Raw genomic sequence first — 20,452 nt, 5'->3', positions numbered from 1 at the left:
AAAGCAGGCAACGTGGCTTTGTGAATGGCTTTCGTCTAATAATTCGTGCAAAATTAAGCATTTCTCTTTCATGAACATTCTCTTTCAAAAACATGATAAACGGTTAGGAATTTACATTCTATTCGTGAAGTGAATGGATTGAGTTCATAGAGTATTAAAATGATAAAAAAAAAATTATGAATATTTTTGTGGACTAAAATTCCAAAAACTGACCTCTTCCAAAAAAAAAAGGCAAACTTATGAAGAAACAGATAGGTCTATACATTTGAAATTCAAATTTTCTGTTCCATAAATTATATTCCCTTTACCCAACAAACCACTGCTAAATTTGACTACAAAATGTATTGGCAAGGTTAATGATAAAGCACCAGTCACTAAATCTCTTGCTGTCTTTGATGATGCCTTTGATTGTGAAGGGTGGAGTATTGAGGGAAAAGGTTACCTCCAAGATAACATGATAGATGAGAACAGAAAATAGTCAGTAATCTATATGTAAACTTCCCAAGGTGAGTATCCAAGCTACAAAGCCTCATCCCTCTGAATGTCAATACAGCAAAGTCATCTCCACGACTTCCAGGATTTGCTAACTTTCTTAGCAACATACCTGGTTGCATTTACCCCACCAACAGCCAGAAGTCCAGCTATGGCCTGCCTTGCACTTGAAACCATTACTCTTCGCCTCAGAATTCTCTGCAAGTAACTTGCAGCTTCTTCTCTTGAGCTGATTTTAGTATTATCTATGACCCTACCTGAAATCATAGCATTTTCTCACAATTTGACATACACACCCCTATTCAGAGGTACAACCTTACCATCATAAGTACCATCTAAAGAATAAAGATTCAAATAACTGACAAAATTAATTTCAGTTCACCAATAATGTAACCCTTTTATACTTCTATATTATATTATATTATATATATATATATATATATATATATATATATATATATAAATATAGAGAGAGAGAGAGAGAAAGAGATTACTTTACTGTCCTCTAACCCCCTCCGATCTTTCCCTTTCAGGATTTAGACTCCAACAACATTAGGCATCAAGAACTGAAGCAATAATTCAGAAACAATTTTAACATATTAGAAACATATTAGAAGCATACCAGTTTCACTTAATTTCATTTTCTCTCCTTGCTTCATGCGCATCTGGCTTCTGATTGACAGAGGAAGGGCAGAAACTAAAGAGCAAGCAACTGATAAGTCACAATCCTGTTTTAACAAGTAAAAGAAGTATTTTACTTGATATTTGACTCTGAAGATGCATTTATACAATTTGCCTTGCCTGCTTCTACAAGCTATTTGACTCAATCAAATTTCCTATGTATTAAACTATGAGTTTTTCCATTAAGTAGTATAAGTAATTCACCCAGACTACCATACATTATCAATAAATGAGGTGGAAACTCAATAATCCACAAAATATAAAACCTCAAGAATGTCTTCAACAATTAAATAGTAACCAAAGGTGAAAACTAGAATATGTAGAAGAAGGTGAAAAGCACAAAATAGCAGGAAAAAATTGCTTATATTTCTCCTTAATGGAAACCAAAGAAAGAAAGAAAAAAATGCATCCTCATGACAACATCAAGTGGAAAACAAGAAGATGGACAGAAATAGAAGGAATCACAAGTTTCATCTGTTACTGTTCACATATTTGCTGCATGAATATGATATGTAAATTAATATTATTTAATGTTTGCAATTTTGGTTTAGGATTTGGCTTAGTAGGGACTCGGCAGGTTACACTAGTTGGCTTCTACCCTGGTCACAATCTACGTTAGGTTGTGACAGTAATTACATTAGGTTTGTAGAATGTAGGGAGTTATTCTGGTCCAATAGGTCCACGCATTAGATTGTATGTCTATAATTGTTCTTGTAGCCATTCATCAAGAAATAAAAGAATTCTTTTCTGTATTTTCTCTCGAGTTTTTTTCAGTCTCTCATTATTAACAGTTACATCTCATAGAATACACTTATTAGTGTTCATTTACTTAAAGTTATAAAGCATATAACTATTAATACTTAAAAAAATATACATACATTAATCTGGCTTCAAAATGCCAAACTCAATTACTGATAAGTGATATCTGCAGACTTAAAAGATTTATTTATGTATTTAGCAGTTGATGAACTTATTAATAACTTATGATCGTTTATCGTTTATGTTATAATGAAACTGTTTTAAAGGCATAATTGCAGCCGTAGTATGTGAGCCCCTAAAGGCTAAAAGTACTCAAACCAATAAAAAAGTCAAGAATCAAGATATAATAAAGGAATTATAAGTTTGTTTTCAATAATTGGGGCGTTGATATTTCATCCTAGATTTTAAGGCACAACAAAGCTTGGAGGCATGATAAAACAGTGGACGAATCACTATTTAGGATACTTGGCAAATATATTTCCAATTTAGAAAGAACCAAAAGATGGCCAATCAAATCAATATATGAACCATTTTTTAATGCCGTTAACCAACTTTAGTTAACCATTCTAAAATGTAAACATGAAGGTAAAGATAAATTGTAATTTTCCTAAAAATTAAGTACTAAATAATAAAGACCTGAGAAACTTGCATTCGGTTATTTGCTGTTGTTGAAAGCCGTAACAACTTCTTAGCCTCGTATTCTTCAAGAAATGGCTTATACATTGAGTGGAATAAATCAAACTGCCCAGTTACAATCTTCTTCACCTGGACATATGATCAACAAAAGGAACCTCAGTAGGTAAATAGGATCCTTTCCTTATACAATCAATCTGGCTTTCTTCACAAAGAATAGATGACAAACACAAACAGTTTTCTAACAAGTTTCTGCCAGTCCCTACGAGGATAACAGCAAGACAAGGAAGAAAGGCATATATGAAGCAGATATCTCACCAATTTCAGTAGTAAACATAATCAGTGAAGATCCAACCAGAATCTCAAGAACTGGCAGGTTCATATCAGTTAAATGACAACTATTAGTGTTTCACATCTTCACTATATGCAAAATGGAAGAAATAACTATAAACAGATAACTCAAACTCATAAAGGAAGCAATGTTTAAAGTGTGAGCCAGAATTTGTAACCAAACTGACACATAATACCTGTAGACACAAGCTCCTCACATGAGATGGTAATGGTATCAAGTAAGCATGGAGAATTTAAATATATGGGAATTTAAAAGACATCAGTATTTCCATTCCACATCCTACTTAAGTAGCAATCAAGGAATACCTTGTTTTTATCCTCAGCAAATAACATCCGTACATCACCTGTATATGAGAGACTACATACTTTGGCATACAGATCTTCCTGCAAGGATATGGTTGAATCCACTCAGTTGTTCCAACTCCCAAAGTAATTAATTTACTACAGAGAAGTATACCTCTGCAAATTCTGATGGAAGCAAAAGTAGAGCAGCTGACACTGCAGCTCTCAAGTTAACAGAATTGGTTTTGTTAATGTCCAAATTATCAACAACAATATGAACCTGCATGACATGCATCAAAAAACAAAGAAAAATAGATCAGGAATAAATTAAGGATAGGAAAACTATGAGATAGATATGCGACACTAGTAATAGAGCAGTACATGAAATATGGCAAACTTTGGTTTGTAGTATGTATGCATACAAGTATGCAGTACAAGGCCCAGACTTAATTGATTCACTAGTTAGAATTGAAATTCACCTTGAATTGGATCACCACATCTAAAAATTTCCAATAATTGAATAGGCTTTTTAGCCCAATTTAGAAATTAGGCACAGCTCATAATTTCTTCTATTTTACTATTTTTCCTATCTGAATGATGCTAGGCCTAGTGTTTCCCAACCCTCTTTCCTCCCATGCAGCCACCTTCCTCCCTTCCTCTTCTTTGTAGCAGCAATGCCTTTATTTTATATTTTCCCCCTCTCTTTATCACAGGGGTTTTGCTGCATGTAGATCTACCTTCACAGTTTCACTAACGGTTCAATATCGAAGGACGATGACAATAGTCTGCCTATAAGAGGTGAACATTTGAGTAAGTTTGAGTCACAAATGTTCCCCAACTTGGAGAATTTGGGCATACAATATAACACTGCACTACTGCTACATAAAATTGGATTGACATACAAAGCTTTAAAGTAATTACTAAACACTTAAATCTCCTTAGTTAAGCATGGGAAACCATAAATCAGCATAGACACAAAATACTAAAATATCTGCAGTTCTTATTCAGAGATCATTGGAAATGTGAAAATTAAGAATCTGGTAGACACAATAACTTAGAGCTCAAGAAACAGGATAAGTATACTAGAGATAAGTCAGGGTTCCACCTCACAACAGGTTACCTAAGCTGTACGCACTTGGGAGACCCAAGAATCATTATGCTATCCATATGTATAGCTGAGAATCAAACACAGATTTCATTTAAAAAGGTATTTTAGCAATCCAAACATTAAAAATCCTTGCAAGCAGCTAGCATCATTCATTATTTGTTTATCCAGTTGTTCATTTCAATGACACCTTTTCTTTTTCGTGAGATCCATGTTTATCATTTCATTGGTTAAACATTTTTCTAGATTATCAGTTAGTGGTCGAAAAACCACTAATCAAATGATTCAGGACATGAAGAGGAAAAAAGGGGAAACATACTGGTTTCTGTAAGCGGCCACACAAGTAGAATTTCTCCCAGTACTGTACATCCTGAAGTAAGTCATTCATGCGAACAACCCCATACTTGAACAACTGCACAAATTTATTTATAGAGAGGATATTGTGAAAAAAGTAATCTTGACTTAACAATTCAGCCAAAAAGAAGGTTGTTATGGACAACTAAAAATGTTCCAGCATTCTCAATTTAATGCTATTGAAAGGTGATTAATTACAGGATTCACACTCCACACCACCGAGTCATAAGGCTATCAATACCTTTCCGTTCCAAGTAACAAAGGGGTTGAAATGTACTCCCACACCAATTTTATCGGCAACTTCGGTAATCTTACATGTTACATAAAGACACAGCATGAACTATCATCAGCATCCACAAATAAAACCCAAGCCAGATATGAGAGACCAAGAGAAGAAAAAAAAAACTAAATTTGGGCAAGTACCAGCCTCTCTCCACCAAGGTGCACCATCCATGACGCATAGTGATGCTTGTTCAATTTCAGATTCTTTATTGATGCCATTGAAAGAACAATAAAAGAAAAAAAGAAAAGAAAATATAAGTGAGACACTCAAATATCATGCATCGGATAACACAAGTGCACAACACATCAATGCATCATGACACATACCTCAGAATGCCATTGCTTGGGGTCAGACACACCGAGAATATAATCCGTCATGGTTGTCTAGAAATCCAAAAACACAGAACAGAGAACAAATATTAGAACAACAACTAAAAGGTGAATAAGAGAGAGACCCATAATGGAGAGCAGTAACGAGAAGCAAACAAAAATCATGGGTATGAAACAAAAGGGGACCTTGTCATGGTTGGCTGGATGAAGAGATGATCCGTAGACACATGCAAATTGAACAGGGGGAAGGACCTGAAGAAAACTTTGAAATGCTGTATTATCCATGATGAAGAGTGTATGCTGAACTTCAAAATCAAATCAACAGGAAGTTTATTTTTATATTGGGCAATGAGGTTCAGAGACTTGTCATATAAGCTTTAGCAGGTGGAAAAAAAATGAAACAAAAATGTTAGATGGAGCAATGGGGAGTTTCTTCGAACAGTTTAAGTGCAATGTGGCTGCTTAAGGGGTAAATGCCATACTGAGGTTAGATCTTTGATGGCCAATGCCTTTCTGCAGCCTGCAGGCGAGGAGGATGGCGTATAAATGAAGATGTTGGTGTCGAGAGGCACGCCAACGAAGGCGGTGAAGTGGAGAGAAGAAAACAAGATGTAGGGAGAATACTCACACTGCCTTTCTGCAGTAGATACACTTGGGATGATATTGCAATAAGCTATAAATATTCCCTTTCACACAAGGATTAAATTGCAATCATTTAAATAACTAATAACTCCATTTAGTTTTGCTATTTAATATTTTAAATATGAATGATATTACAAACCATAAATACACGTTAGATAAATCTATTATTACAATCATTTTGATGGGCTACGGGTATCCTATCTTAAAATCACTTTTAAAAATTAAAATTAAAAATTTTATTTTTAAAAATAAAGAAGTATTTTCAAAATAAAAATCAAACATGCTCTGATTATCTATTTTCATGTATAAATTCGAATAAAATCGATACTATCACCGCATACAAGATTAGTTTTAGTTAAATTCAATTTTAACTGAAATTACTTTTGTATAATTAAGACAATCTAAAACCAAACTCACAATTGTTTACTTAAACACAGTTTGTTGTGACTGTGTTTAGAGTTGCAAAAATGCATATCGTCTTTTGGTAATCATCTTTGACCAGAAAAGATTTGTTATCACTAGTTACTATTAAGCAGAATATGTCTACATATTAATGCTCTGAGCATTCGATTGTGAATCAGTACCTAAATAATCTGCCACCTAAAACATATAATCAGCCTGTAGGTCTGGCTGCAGTAACCATCGTCAAACGTTTCCAAAATTTTACTGCCGGATTCTATTTGCTTTCGAACATAGACCTTAGCGTGTAAATTTAAAGGCAGAAATTTATAGAAATATAATTTTTAAGGTGTTTTCTAGTATTTCAGGTTTAACTCTCCATAAATCAAGCAACGATGCAACGTTTGTAAATGCTAACAAGGCTATTCAAAAAGGTCATTTTGGGGTTCAACTGATTTGTATATTATCATCAAATTGACCACCTTATCAGTGCCTCTTAAATCACACTCCAATTTCGCCTGTTTATACCAACGGAAGAGTTCCATGATAACTGCAACTGTGTCCACTCTTCAAAAGTTCCCCAAATCCCAGATTTGAATGAGGTGCACCACCTTAAGGAGCAATTAGCATTTCCCCAAGAAGCATTATCGTTGTTCACTTTCACGGTTTCCCCCATTGTTCCAAGGGTGGTTTCCAGCACACAATACGGAAATGGTAAATAACAAGTATTTTCGCAGTGCTAAAAGATATCACCATTTTAAGATTATGTTTTTGAGGCAATCAATTCTTACTAGCTTCAATTATTATTTTCCATTTTTATTTTTGGGAAAATACTTTTCAACATAAATAAAATTAAAGTATCAGAAAAGAAAAAATAGCAAATGCTCTTACTCGTTTATGCATATTTACGTTAAACTCGACAGAAAAGAATAATAATATACATATTTACATACACTACGTGAGAGCTCATATAAGGTCACGCTGATTCCATAAAAAATCTCAACCAAGTAGCCAATCACTAATCAGCTACATTGCATATTACTAAAATATAGCACATTATGCACAGTAGACCAAAGTCGAGAATAATTTTATCTACGTTTGTCAGGTAAGAAATAGTGAGTAATACTAGAACCTCGTTTAACCACACTAGGCCGCTTATGTGGCCTAAGCCAGGTTCTAAACTCATCCTGAATTTCTGGTGGCAATTCATCGATGATAGAGGGGTCAATCTCGTCAATGTTATAACCCCAAGATTGCCTTCCTCGTGGTATATTAGCTGTGCTAGATGCACTGTTGTTTGCATCAATCTCGTCATGAGGGTCCTCAGCAGGCAGCTCAACTTGATTACAACTTGAATAACTATCACTCGCAGACTGAGATCCTGCAGTATTGTGATTTTAGGAATAAGAAACAGGGATAGGATCTTATAAATAAATAAAAGGGATTAGATAATACCAAGTGATGATGATATTTTCACACCGTGGGCATTTGTAACATTCTTCTGCCCCAATGAAGACTGGGAAGTATGGTAATTATTAAAGAATTGTACAATAGAACAACTCCCCTGCCACAAAAATAGTTTTAGAAGTGTGAAAACTCAAAACCATAGATTCATGGCTGAAACTCCACAACATTATATGAGTATAAGCTATCAGAATTTATCGGGTTAAAGGAAAACCTAGAAGTTGATTGGCTGATATGACACTGTCATTCTTTTCATTTCTTAGGCTTCTAAAGTAATATTATGAATTAGAACAGCCAGATAGAGAGCGAAGGTTCTGAAATCCAAGACACTTCAGTGTGCCCTAGTTGCCTTCTGAAGGTGTTAGCATCTAGTTGTGGGAAATGAGGGCCTTCAGCTTGTTCGGGCCAGCACAGTAGTTGGCTAGTGGGTAACAGTCTTTTTTTGTGTGAAAAATATGCCTTCAAAACCATGTCAGTTTTGGTATTAGCTGAAAATTATTAATGAAAAGTATGAACCACATTGCCTTGGGGACAACTACTGCACAGAGCCACAGACAACTGGTATAAGACCAGTTTTTACCAGCTCTTGAAATAAATTATTTACACAGACTGGATCGTTAATGGTAAGTAACTGATTTCTGGCTTAACCAGTTTGGTTCAGTTTGCAGAACTATGATAGTCTATGAGCAAGAAACAGTACTTACAGAGCACACTACACAACTACCTGTCCTAGACTATAACCAATTTGAAAGTTTTTATGTTCATAATTGCATTTAAGACATGTTAACATCAAGAGTTAAATAGTTTCACAAAGCATACTTGAAGATTCTTTCCCACTGTCTTTTTCTTCCCAACTGTTTTTGAACTAGAGGTACCCGGTACAAGCCTAGGATCATTTGCAGGCAAATCTCTACGTGGCTTATCATGCATCATTCTGTCTTCACTTCCTGATTTACAAAACCACCTTAATCGAATCTCAGAAGGAAAAGAGAGAAGTGAGAATGATGAGCTAAAACCAATATCAGACAGTACCTGGGGGTGACATGAGGTAGGAAACTTCAGTCAAGCCTTTATGGGAAAAATTGCAGTGTGTATCCTGTAAAAAGACAAATCTTATGACTGGACCTGTTTTCTACTCAAGCATTTGCATATAGAAAACCAAAACCATGTGTTTAAACTCCGATGCACATACATGTTAGAATATTACCTTATAGAAAAAATACCTAACAAACTCTTGTTGAATTTATTTACAAAGTAACAATATTTCCTACATATTTTTGAGCTCTAAGCTCTCAGCAGCTGTGAGACCCTGCCTTATATTCTTAATGGATATAGTGGTAACAGACTAACAGCTTAATTCTCTGCAAGTCATATTTCTTTATAAAATCCTAAGTAAGAACACTAAGGGCCCATTTGGTAAACATGATAGGATAGGATAAAGATATGGATAAAGATAAGATATGATAAAAGAAGAATAAGCTCTTATCTTATCCTATGTTTAATGTCTATCAAGATAGTAAAACAGATAACATTATGTCATCATTTTTAATGTTTGAGATAAACAAAAAATAATATAACAGAATGTAAATTATATTTAAACGACAATATTGCTTTGACATACCTGTTGATCTAAACAAGCCTTTGAATGCTTCATTCCTGTCTCTTCAGGATATTCAAGCTGTAACTCATAGGGAACCAATCCCAAACAATTTTCACCACCTGCTAAAGCATATAACCTTCATCAAATTAAAGTTGAATATAAGAGTGTGAGTAACTTAATAATAAGGGCAACTGACGAGATGAGTAAAACCTGAAGGCGATGATGGTGCAGCTTCATCAACAACAATATCTAGTGATTGATTTGATGTAGAACTGGATGGAACTGGCCCGCCAAAGTATTTAACAATTGAATGTGTCCCCTAGACAGAAATGCCAGTTAAGATGTAAATTAACAATTGTGACCTTTAAAGCCATCATTTGCTTAGGACCAACCAAACAAAAAGGAAAATAAAATTGTAAGGCTCATGTTGGCAAGTATAAACCAAGCATTGAATACATAGCTTGGAAATACTGAATACTGATGGTACACCACATGCTATAATAATAATTACAGGTCATTTCATTTCAAATGCTAGTGATATTCCTCACTTGTTTTAAGGCGATCCTGTATCAGGATCCACAATATGAACCTAAATCCCAGCCAAAAGTTAGTAATTCAAGCACTTTAAACTTACAGAAGGTATGGAGACAATTTTACTCGCAGAAACAGAAAGTGATGTTACTCCCCAGTTGTTATTTTCACTTCCATGAGCCTTACAGTTGTAGATCCCCAAAAAGTCACGTAACCCAGATTGAAATAAAATTAGGGCATCCTCTTGAATCTTTCTAGTCCCATATCTTAAAGGGCAAGATTTAGAAGGGAACTTTCTATGTGAATCTGAATCCCCTGTCTTCAAGATAAAAATTCAAATGAAATAGATGCAAAATAAACCCACTGATGAAAATACAAGAAAAGTTTAACAATCAGAGATAGTGAAAAACTGAAAATGGATAAATTTATCTGAGTAAAGAGAATGATGCAGAGATCAGTCATGGCATAGCCAGTAGCCACCTTATATGCTCTAGCATGCAGAGTCAGCGTGTGAGCAATCCGTTTATTTTGATCCAGGTCGGAATGAAGGCGTTCATTCAGCTCTTCACACAGTTCATTAAGCCAGTGCCGAACCTGAAGAAAAAATAAATAACAAAAGGGATGTACATGCTTGAGATACTAAACAAAAAATTATAAACAAATAAATAATAAATTAAAATCCTGTAAATTCCAGCCAACAGAAACTTTGAAATAAAACACAAACAACATTTATGAGAGCAATGAGAATGTCTGATCCTAGATGTGTTACAAAATAAAGTGCCAGGGGTTTCACCAGTAATATAATGCTGTTGAAAGCAGTATCACGCAAAATAAAGTGGTAGGAGTTTTCGTCAGCATAGATAGGAACTCTTACAGAATCAATAGTCTTCAAAGCCTGAGGCCCAGGAAATGTCTTGCCAGAACCATGGCTCTTAGGAAGTAGTCGCCCCTCAACTTCTTCCCCACTGATTCCTCTTGCAATATTCCACAACCAAGTACTGCAATGCTGTAAAAGCTAGAATCAGGAACAGCATACCAACAGATTGCTGTGAAGACAGTCAAATGGACAAACATGAGTAACTAAGTTACATAACCACAACGTGAACTACAAAATTTTTAACCATATGAAACCAAAAATGCACAGCATGCATATATAAGAGACTTGGTTCAAATAATCCACCCATTCAAGTTAAGGTAGAGCATGCCATGTGATTAGAGAATGACACAAAATTGCCATTTAAAATATGAGATCACAAAAATGAAATCAGCAAAACCATACCCAAATTATATTTTGGAACTAGATATATAAAACATCATGTTAAAGGACAGATACTCACCCAGTATTGATCCCATACCATTGTTGTAGCTTCTCCTCTGAAAACTGAAGCAGATCACCAACAGTGTTGACACCAAGATCACTCTGTAAGGAACTCCCCAGCTTTCCCCCAAGATGTTTCCTGAAAGTCAATTTTCCTTCAACATCATGCTTTATGATCAAAATGACCATTTCAAAACCATTAGAAGAGTTATAGAAAAAACAGCCATATGATATCTTCATAAACTTCAAAAGAATGTAAACTTAACGCAATATGGCACACAATTTAAATCAGAGTGAAATATATGTTACAAACAACATATTTTAATTAACAACATTACATTTTCTTTATAGGCAAAGATGCAAGCAACCCTTCAACAGATGAATGTGGCACAACCGTTTGTTGTGCAGGTTTGTTCATAGCACTAGCAAGTTTAGCCAGCATCTGAGAAAAGCATCAGACATAGTTAATGGCCATATAGAACATCATGAACATTTCCTTAGGAAGAAAATTGTCAGAAATTTGGGACAAAATACTAGATGTGTCAGCATAAGAAGACTGCTTTTTACCTTATTATGAGCAATACCAGCAGAACATGTGAATTCTGTCTCTTTCAGCACCTGCATCCTGAGGTCAGCAACAATGAGAGCCCCGCAAGCTAATAGTTTATCTTGGTAACTAGCATCAGTCCTACATAGCCACTTCCTAATTTCTTCTTTGTTGTCACTTCCATCCTGAATAAAAAATCAGTTTCAGTACCAGCATATATTCTCAGGCCAATGCTACCATGATTTTATTTGAAAAGAAAAATTAAGAGTGTGGTTGATAGCAAATCATTAATAAAGCAAGTGTGCATTAAAAGGATTAGGAGAGGGGTAGGGAATCAGAACACAACCAACTGAATTAGTTGGAGGTAGTTAGCAAGAGATTGTATATAAAGGAAATATGAGAGGAACGGGAGGATAGGAAGGAACAGAATTATTGTAGGGTCGGGGATAGTTCAGGGTCTCTTGAATACCCTGTGAACATTGTAGCACTTTCTATCTCTTGGTCACATTGAGGGTATTCTTGTGAATAATATGATCAGTCTTCTTCTTTTTTTTTCCTGTCTATATTGACCCAGTTCTATCAGTGGTAAGCTAATGAAGTGTTTTACAACATTGCCATAAAAAGTATGGTCGTGAGAAATGGATTTCACTGACCAGTTTGACAAGTAGTCGTTGCTCTATATCATTAAGCCTCATTCAGTGAGCCAAAAAGACTTGTGCTGGACTCCAATTTTTAAGTTTAAATTTAATTTAATTTATTTGTCATAATTAAATAAAATTTATATCACAAGTAACAATTTTGAATTTTTTAATCTAGCCATGTAATATGTTAAATGTTGTTTATAATTTTATCGTAAAATTTCAGAAACATTCATCTTTACAACTTGCATTTAATTAAATGGTTTTTTATAAGCTATATTTTAATATCATTTCAGTTATACACACATGCCATGCCCACGTGTAGACACACACACGTAGACATTAAAATCCAGATTCAAACCTGGTTATACTTCTGAACCATGAAGCACACTTTTCTCAGCTCATTGACACAAAATTAAAGGCTCACCCAATAAATGAAACATTTACTTTTAAGACCAAGACAAACAGAACCCACAAAATATACCAAACTAAAAAGGCTGTATTTTTTATCTTGATATTAATAGAGTGATAAGAGAAAACACAAAATATTTAAGCATAGCCTCTGACCTCAATTTCCAGGCCCAAAACATGCGACTTGAGAATTTCCTCCTCAAAGTCTTGCATGCTTTCGGGAGGAGTTTCCATCAACATAGTTTCAGCAGCTTCAGTGAGGTCAAGATAAACCTCATCAATTGAAGCCCTCTCACAACGCCCCTTCTGTGAAAGAACAGAAACAACCTGAAAAAAAATTCAAAAATGGCCATAATTCAACATAAGGAAAATGACTCCAAAGACAACTCATTTTGAAGTGGCACCACATATACCTCTGAACCTGCATTCCTATATGAGTTGAGATTAGCTTTACCACGCGCCACAGGGACTTGGACTAATTGAATTTGCGGGCACGCTTCCTTAGCTTCATCACCCCTCATTGAACTGAAAAACATTTTCATAATTCACAGACAATATGAATGTGAAAGCACAGAATAGGGTTGGAATTGTGATTCTTGCTTTGGTTATTACCGTTTGACGCCACATTTGCGAGCCTCATAGCTTACAGCAATGAGGGCCCCACCTTTGAAGGAGTTGTACTGTATAACTGCAGTGGGCAAGCCCCTTAGATTTGGTTGGTTTCTCTGTTCCACTACAAGTACAAACCAAACATCGTATATATAAATAATCACACGTCACCAATGAAATTGAATTAGATAGTGAAATAGCGTTGGAGTGAGCCCTAAGTTAAGAGGGAGAAAAAGAAACCTTGGACGTAGAAGCAATCCATGTCCACATGAGCAATCACTCTGGCATCGCACGTCTCTCGCCTCGCCACCGGCATCGCTTCTCCCTCTTTCTTTACCCTCCAAATCTCCTTCTATTTCTGCCTGCGCACCCCATTTTATACTCATTTAAAAAAAAATAATAAACAATTATTTTTAATTACTATTGTTTTGAGTTACTTAAAAAAAATGTTTTGTCCACATTAGATATGTTAAGTGAAGATCAATGTTAAGATATTTTGTTTTGTTTGAATGATTTTAAAGTTTTTTTAGTAAAAATACATAAAACCAATTTGTATTTAAAATAATTAATATTGAGGATAAAATGAGAAAATAAAAATTACGTAAATTTTTTTTATTTTTTTAATTATAATATATTAAATTATTAAGTTAGGTTAAAATTTGATTTATTATGTATGCTTGATTTCTCTTTAATAGATTGAAAATTCTTTAAGTGGAGGAAGTAACTTGTATAATAAAATTGTACATCCAATGATATCCATATCTAACCAAACAAATGTAAAATATTAGTTATTAAAAAAATTATATAGTTGTGCCAATATCTCACGTGTGTGTGTGTGTCTATATATATATATACACATATGATGCAGTGATAACGTATCTTCCCTTTCCTCTCACTCTCTCTATTATCTATTTTTTTTAATTTTTATTTTGAATCTTCATTTTCTCTTCTAATCCCAAACGACAGTGCTAAGGAGATCAAGGCTCAAATTCGACCCATGAGTTAACACCAGGAAAGGTGAATCCAACTAGCAACTACAAAGAAAGTTAAAAGGTTGTTGCATCTAATTTTTATAATAGCTTTGATCATTGCTTCTCCTATGATGCTTATGAACGATGGGTGGTGTCTACCAGTGGGATGAATTTTGTGTGTCTATTTCTTTGATAATTTGCTTTTGTTCGCATGGTGGCTACAATGAATGCTCCAATATGTGCTTCTGTTTGCTTGGTAGGTCTCATAGTTGGTGTGAATGATGAGTAGTGACTATAGAGGCACAAATTTGGTGGATTTGTGGCAGCTTTGGTGATGTGGTTAACAGCAATTGTGTTTAATCAATTCTGTCCACCGTAGACCCACAAACTCATACATTCTACCACCCGATTTATCTGAGGTCTAATTCGGTTGGAAGTAGATTATAATGTTGACCAATACCCTGTCCTAACCTTAATCATACACTTTTTTTCCTTGAGATAATTTTTTTCACTTTAATTTATTTTAATATAAACAAGCACCTTAAGCATAGTAAGCAAATATGATCTTGTACCGAAAAATAATTATCTTAGAAAATATTATTTTTCAAACTAAATGAATGAAAATATTTAGTACCAATCAAAAGAGAAGAATGTAATGTAGTGAAAGTATTTCTAACATGGTCCATGTAACTACACTTCCTACCCAAGAATCTCTCTCGTATATAAAATGACTAATAAGCACTAACCTCTTAGTTTATTACCTACATCTACTGTACGATGCAATATGAAAGTGGTCATATCACCAAGTTTTTTTAATTAAGACAATTTAATAACTAATCATGGTCATACATACACAAAGTCAAATATGAAGAAATAGGAAAATGTACACAACACTTAACTTTCCACCCTACATGTGCATTCCACATTAATTAGACTCAATAAAAAAAACTCAGGTGTATGTCACATGTTGCTCTCTAGAAAACGAGCAAAGCTAGGGTACTTGGGCTCCCAACCAACTTCTTGGCGGGTTCTAGTGTTGTTTAATCTCTTTCCTAGAGGACCATCAGTTCCTGTAAAGGCAAGGAAAAAAAGTGTGCTTATTGAATCAAAAGTATTAATATAAACAATAGAGGTAAACACCATGATAACAACAAAGATCAAATCAACATACAATAAAGTAATGAAAGTATAAGTTAAAGATATGTTTCACTATCAAACACAAAACTCACCAGTAAATTTATCAAATTTTTTACTGAATTTCCCACTTTTATTAACCAGATCCATCATTTCTTGCCTGCAAACATGTGTGCGGTGTAAGATTGTTCTTTACAAAAGAACATATCCGAAATAGAAATACTGCATGAATCATCAGAATGCCATTTGACTAGTTACAAGAGAAAGCCGCTAACCTAGACAAAGGATTATCATCACAGCCCAAGAAAATATGTCCACGGAATTTTTTCTTCAAGATTGCAACTGAGAGGGAAGCTGCATCCTGGTGCGGAAGCATGTCAAAATGAACAACATTTAATCACTATTACTGAACGGTGAATATGTTAAAGAGTGTAAATTGTAGGAGAAAATATCAAAGGAGTATTAAAAGGAAGTAAGATGTGTCTCAGCATGAAATACAAACATCACAAAGAATTGCAAGTGGGAACAAAATTGAAAAAGCAAACAGGGGATGACCTCAACTAGAATACATTAGCCTAAGGTTTCTACTGCCCTAGTTCTTAGATAGTGTGTGAATTTTTCAATTTTCAAAAGGGTTTACCAGTTTTTAATTGTGCCTTGCATCACATATTTAACATTTGCTTAAAACAAGCAGGCTCTGTGCCTTTTTACCTAATTCTTGTATGCTTTTTATTAAGGAATTGATTGTGTTGTGTGGGAATAAGTGGATTCATATGCCAAGGAATTGAGTGTAAATTACTTTAGAGGAAATCAATCTTAAAGCTGAGTAAAATTGCTGGGATTAGCTGGAGGTTAGCATGTTAATGAACAATTAATGAAATCATATGCTAGTCCCTTTTGATCATTAGCGAGAGGACCTAGATGGCTTGACTACATTTCATATTTGAAATTTCATTTCAATTTATTTTAGTGCTTTAGTTAACTGCACCCTTCACTTTTCTAGGGTGTTTTTCAATCCAAATTGCATCCAATTAGTTTGAATTTGCGAAACAATACATGTTCAATTCACTTTCTGAGGGACAACACTCTTACTTCCATAATATTACTAGCTCTGCCAATGCAATTTGCCAGAGGCGGTTGTCACATGCTTTGCCTCCACCAGTTCTGGAATCTGCACATTCCATGTTTTTTTTTTCTGTCTAAAATATATTAAAACCACTAAATGGATATAATCTATTTCCACCTGATAGATTTTTTGAAGAAATCAGCAAATTATTCTATGTTTTTTAATTGAAGCTCATTAACATCACCACCACCACCACCCCAATCCTTTTTCTCAAGCTATCAATACAATACACTTCCATGGTTCAATAATACTAAACAGAAATTATAAGGAAAATAAGGAAAGTAAATACAGCAATAACTAGAGATGAAATGACATTCTGACCTCATAATGTATAAGATTCAGGATGTGATCAGGACGACCATCAACAATACCCTTTTCCAAGTAAAAATTGTGGGCACCTCTATCTGCTTTGTAGAATTGGTCAAGGTTGCCATGAAATAAAAGCATAGTAGCACTAGCAATGATTGCTCAGGTTTAAAACAATTTATTGTGATTCTAATAATTTGAATCCCATCAAGGATATATAAAGTCCTGCCAATCTTAGAACACAACCACCAAACTCCAATACCACATTTTCAGCGTTTAGAAGGACATCAATCCTGGCCCTCCTCCCAATTGGCACAACTGGAGAATCCTAAAATGAAGTATATCCCATCAGGATAAATCAACAAACATTTAAGCCACACAAAGGGAAAATATAAGTTGACAAACAAGACACATAAAACTAGAACTAATTCAATTGCACAAGTTAAGCAATTAAAACAATATGTACAGTATATTATTCTGTATCCCAATGTGGACTGGAATCATCCCCTTAATTTAAATCAAAACAGAGAAAACATGAAAAGAATATGAAAGATTGGATGTATTACCCACCTCATCACATGGTCCGTTATCATTACAATCATATGGAGCACTGCTTGACGTAAATAAGAAAGAACCTTCACCATTCCAGCTTAGTGCAGCTAGCCTGATTGGTTTACATCCCCATCAACATGAGTTCATAAGATGTTGACTACTACACTATCAAATATTTTCATTTCAATGAGTTAATACCATTTTTCTCTAATTAAATGGTGTACATATCGGTATCAGAACATTCAAGTTGATCTAACCCATCAACTCAACAGTACTACAGGAACATGATGCAAACGATCAAAAGCAGAGTAGTAGAAAGATAGATATGAAATTGGCCCTTGTCCTTTGAACAGGATCAATGTATACATGCAATCACAGTCAAGTTCATCATAAAGAATGTGAATTCTGCAATTGAATGAAATTAATACTTCATTCTTTCTGAATCAAGTTTTGTTTTTCGTTAATTTTGTTCCTCAGGTACAACTTCTAAACATAAAAATCAATAACGTATTGATAGATATTTCTCTGTGATGAATGTAAATGTTATCAATATGTGAGTAAACCACTATAGTAAATCAGACAAACAAACACTACAATATATTCAAGATAGTTCTCTAACTAGCAACATTCAAAATAAATGAGAACCTTTTTTAAGGGTTTGTGAGTCAAGTGTTGTGGAACACCACATACCCTTCGTCACATACCTTGATAAATATTTATAACTAGGGAAAAGCATTGTAAACAAATCAAGCACAAATTTAACATGGTTTGACTCAACTTGCCTGCATCCTTTGATAGGAAGATATCAAGTCCACTATGAACAAGAGTATAGGATAATGCTTGGAGGATATCTCTATCCCAGAACTACCTGATCATAATCCCTACAACTACAAGGGCACACAGTCCTGTATCTCACAACTACCTTGCCACTATGCCTACATATGACATCACACCCTTCCTTATACCTCAAACAATTCCCCAATACAAGCATTTACAGCCCACAACAATTTACATGATAATCAATCACTCCCTCACCCTTTCCTTAACATGATAAGAATTTTCTTAGCTTCCTGTTAAAACAAATCTCTCACACATGTTTTTCATTATCTTATCATTACTTATAATTAAAATTTTGAATATTCTAACAAAATTCTGAATCAAATCAAATAGCAGAATTGACACAAAGAAGTACATCACATAAATGTAAAAAATAACTTAGAACAAAAATGCAGATTAGCCAGAAGTGTAACGCCAACATTATCAACTTTCAAGGATCGTTAAGCAGAATTCAGGAGCATAAAGTTTATTACATGAATTATATCTTTTGAAGCTATGTTACATGATAAAGCTTAACAAAATACAAAAAAACGGCACAACGCAACAAATGAAGTAGTGTTTATTCATGTGATTTTAAGGTACAGTACAACCATCACATTAAAAAAATTCATACTGAAAATACATCTGATATGATAAAATCTTATCCATGATATTTAACTAGTAAGGAAACATCAAAATCAAATACCACATATCAACACAAAAACGACTTATAGGAGTTTATAAGATTATCGTCAGAGTATAATATCCTCCTCAAGTGGGTATCCGTTCATGCTATGCAGTACAAAAAGGGGTTTCATGAGCACAAGTTAACCAACTAAAAACCTAGAAATAACCAAACTAACTCATCAACACTTCATGCAAGACCAAGTGTTGGAACAAATTCATCAAGCATGTTATCATGCTCTTTGAGATTTCTCACCTAACATTACCAGCATAGTCTGGGGTCCGGTAAGGTGGAGCACAGTAAATGACATTAGAAAATTTGTGAGTAGCTTCTGTCCATTTCAAAGAAGGGTTAATACCCATTTGAATCAACTCATTGTGATGATCAGTGGTCATCGTCTGACCATAAACTTGACATCCCAGAATTTCCTGCTTCCATATACACACTGAATATTGAATAATAACAATGCCAATAAATCATAAAAAATGGAAATAGGTCCAAAAACAACTCACAACATTCCAAGTGTTGTCCTAACACATGTCCACACATTACAATTTAACAGAATGATAGAGAGAGACACAAGAAAGAACATGATAGAATACCTCTCGCCATTTCTGAGCTACCAAACGACCAAGAACTCCGGGACCCACAATGAGTAAGTCATGTTGAGTGGGTGTGAGTGCATCTTGTGAAACCTGCAAATGGGTTGTCTTGGATGTGGAAAAAGATGTCAACTTTACTTTGCTTGGAAAGTTGGAGTGCTTAGAGAAATTGGGAGATAAGTGAAGGGGTTTAAGAAGAGCATTTGTGAGTGTGAAACATGCAGTTCCCATCATAAGGAACTGAAAAGTTATTTGCCTCTCACAGCCCACACCTCATTGAGATTGCAGATAAGAGGAGAGAGAGCACCTCTTTCTGTAATTAGTTCTCAGTCCAGGTTGCAACAGAAGGTTACTTGTCATCTTTATTATAATTAAGTGTAGATTTTTTTTAATAAACATAAATTTGTATCTTTTTATATATATATATATATAGAGAGAGAGAGAGAGAGAGAGAGAGAGAGAGAGAGAGAGAGAGAATTTTTCATTTTTTATAATTATTACCGCATTGAATTACGTTGAAGGCAAATAGATTAACCCATTTTGATAGATTTTTTTTTATCCAAAAATAAAATTATCCTAATAATTTTAAAAAGTCTTTAATGTGTTAATGGAAAATTTTTAATTGTACTTACATAGAAATAATAATTTTTTATTTACTTTTTCAGATAGATGTGTAGCAATAATAAAAATATGAAAAATGCTAATTAAACTTCTCAAAATATAGTGAAAATATTACAAAATTATTATTAATTTATTTTTTCACAATTTTCAATACATATTTAATGTAATTTAAAATATTTTTTTATCTATTCACTTGTCAACTGATGTTTTC

General features: G+C 34.3%; 3 protein-coding genes across 5 annotated transcripts; all 3 read right to left on the bottom strand.

Annotated features, from left to right (window-relative positions):
* Positions 1–244: 244 nt before the first annotated feature.
* On the bottom strand, positions 245–5,882 carry LOC113858721 (phosphatidate cytidylyltransferase, mitochondrial). 2 transcript variants are annotated; one of them, XR_003503420.1, is made up of 10 exons: positions 5,456–5,882; positions 5,267–5,323; positions 5,081–5,143; positions 4,899–4,967; positions 4,623–4,715; positions 3,374–3,478; positions 3,223–3,300; positions 2,569–2,697; positions 987–1,220; positions 245–749 (listed from the first exon to the last, which is right to left on the bottom strand). XR_003503420.1 is itself a non-coding variant. In XM_027491458.1 (10 exons), the coding sequence occupies exons 1-10, from the start codon at positions 5,552–5,554 to the stop codon at positions 559–561; spliced, it is 990 nt and encodes a 329-aa protein (XP_027347259.1). In that variant the 5' UTR covers positions 5,555–5,815; the 3' UTR covers positions 374–558. The 2 variants fall into 2 exon arrangements, 1 of the variants encoding a protein (XP_027347259.1); XM_027491458.1 differs by having other exon boundaries at positions 374–749; positions 1,115–1,220; positions 5,456–5,815.
* Positions 5,883–7,179: 1,297 nt separating this feature from the next.
* Positions 7,180–13,761, bottom strand: LOC113857436 (DNA polymerase eta). The gene is made up of 16 exons (XM_027489328.1): positions 13,669–13,761; positions 13,432–13,552; positions 13,233–13,344; positions 12,976–13,146; positions 11,791–11,955; positions 11,562–11,665; positions 11,243–11,362; positions 10,780–10,903; positions 10,386–10,499; positions 10,009–10,224; positions 9,585–9,693; positions 9,396–9,493; positions 8,807–8,870; positions 8,594–8,721; positions 7,766–7,874; positions 7,180–7,691 (listed from the first exon to the last, which is right to left on the bottom strand). The coding sequence occupies exons 1-16, from the start codon at positions 13,742–13,744 to the stop codon at positions 7,399–7,401; spliced, it is 2,124 nt and encodes a 707-aa protein (XP_027345129.1). The 5' UTR covers positions 13,745–13,761; the 3' UTR covers positions 7,180–7,398.
* A 1,431-nt stretch (positions 13,762–15,192) lies between these two features.
* On the bottom strand, positions 15,193–19,963 carry LOC113857437. 2 transcript variants are annotated; one of them, XR_003503249.1, is made up of 9 exons: positions 19,621–19,941; positions 19,274–19,446; positions 17,536–17,629; positions 17,183–17,293; positions 16,981–17,070; positions 16,818–16,874; positions 15,809–15,896; positions 15,629–15,693; positions 15,394–15,469 (listed from the first exon to the last, which is right to left on the bottom strand). XR_003503249.1 is itself a non-coding variant. In XM_027489329.1 (8 exons), the coding sequence occupies exons 1-8, from the start codon at positions 19,852–19,854 to the stop codon at positions 15,360–15,362; spliced, it is 963 nt and encodes a 320-aa protein (XP_027345130.1). In that variant the 5' UTR covers positions 19,855–19,963; the 3' UTR covers positions 15,193–15,359. The 2 variants fall into 2 exon arrangements, 1 of the variants encoding a protein (XP_027345130.1); XM_027489329.1 differs by lacking the exon at positions 16,818–16,874 and having other exon boundaries at positions 15,193–15,469; positions 15,809–15,894; positions 19,621–19,963.
* Positions 19,964–20,452: the final 489 nt, after the last annotated feature.

The sequence above is a fragment of the Abrus precatorius genome, unplaced genomic scaffold, assembly GCF_003935025.1.
Source record: "Abrus precatorius isolate BTA unplaced genomic scaffold, Abrus_2018 Scaffold2, whole genome shotgun sequence".
NCBI classification, from domain to species: domain Eukaryota; kingdom Viridiplantae; phylum Streptophyta; class Magnoliopsida; order Fabales; family Fabaceae; genus Abrus; species Abrus precatorius.
This window is presented reverse-complemented; position numbering and strand designations above follow the sequence as displayed.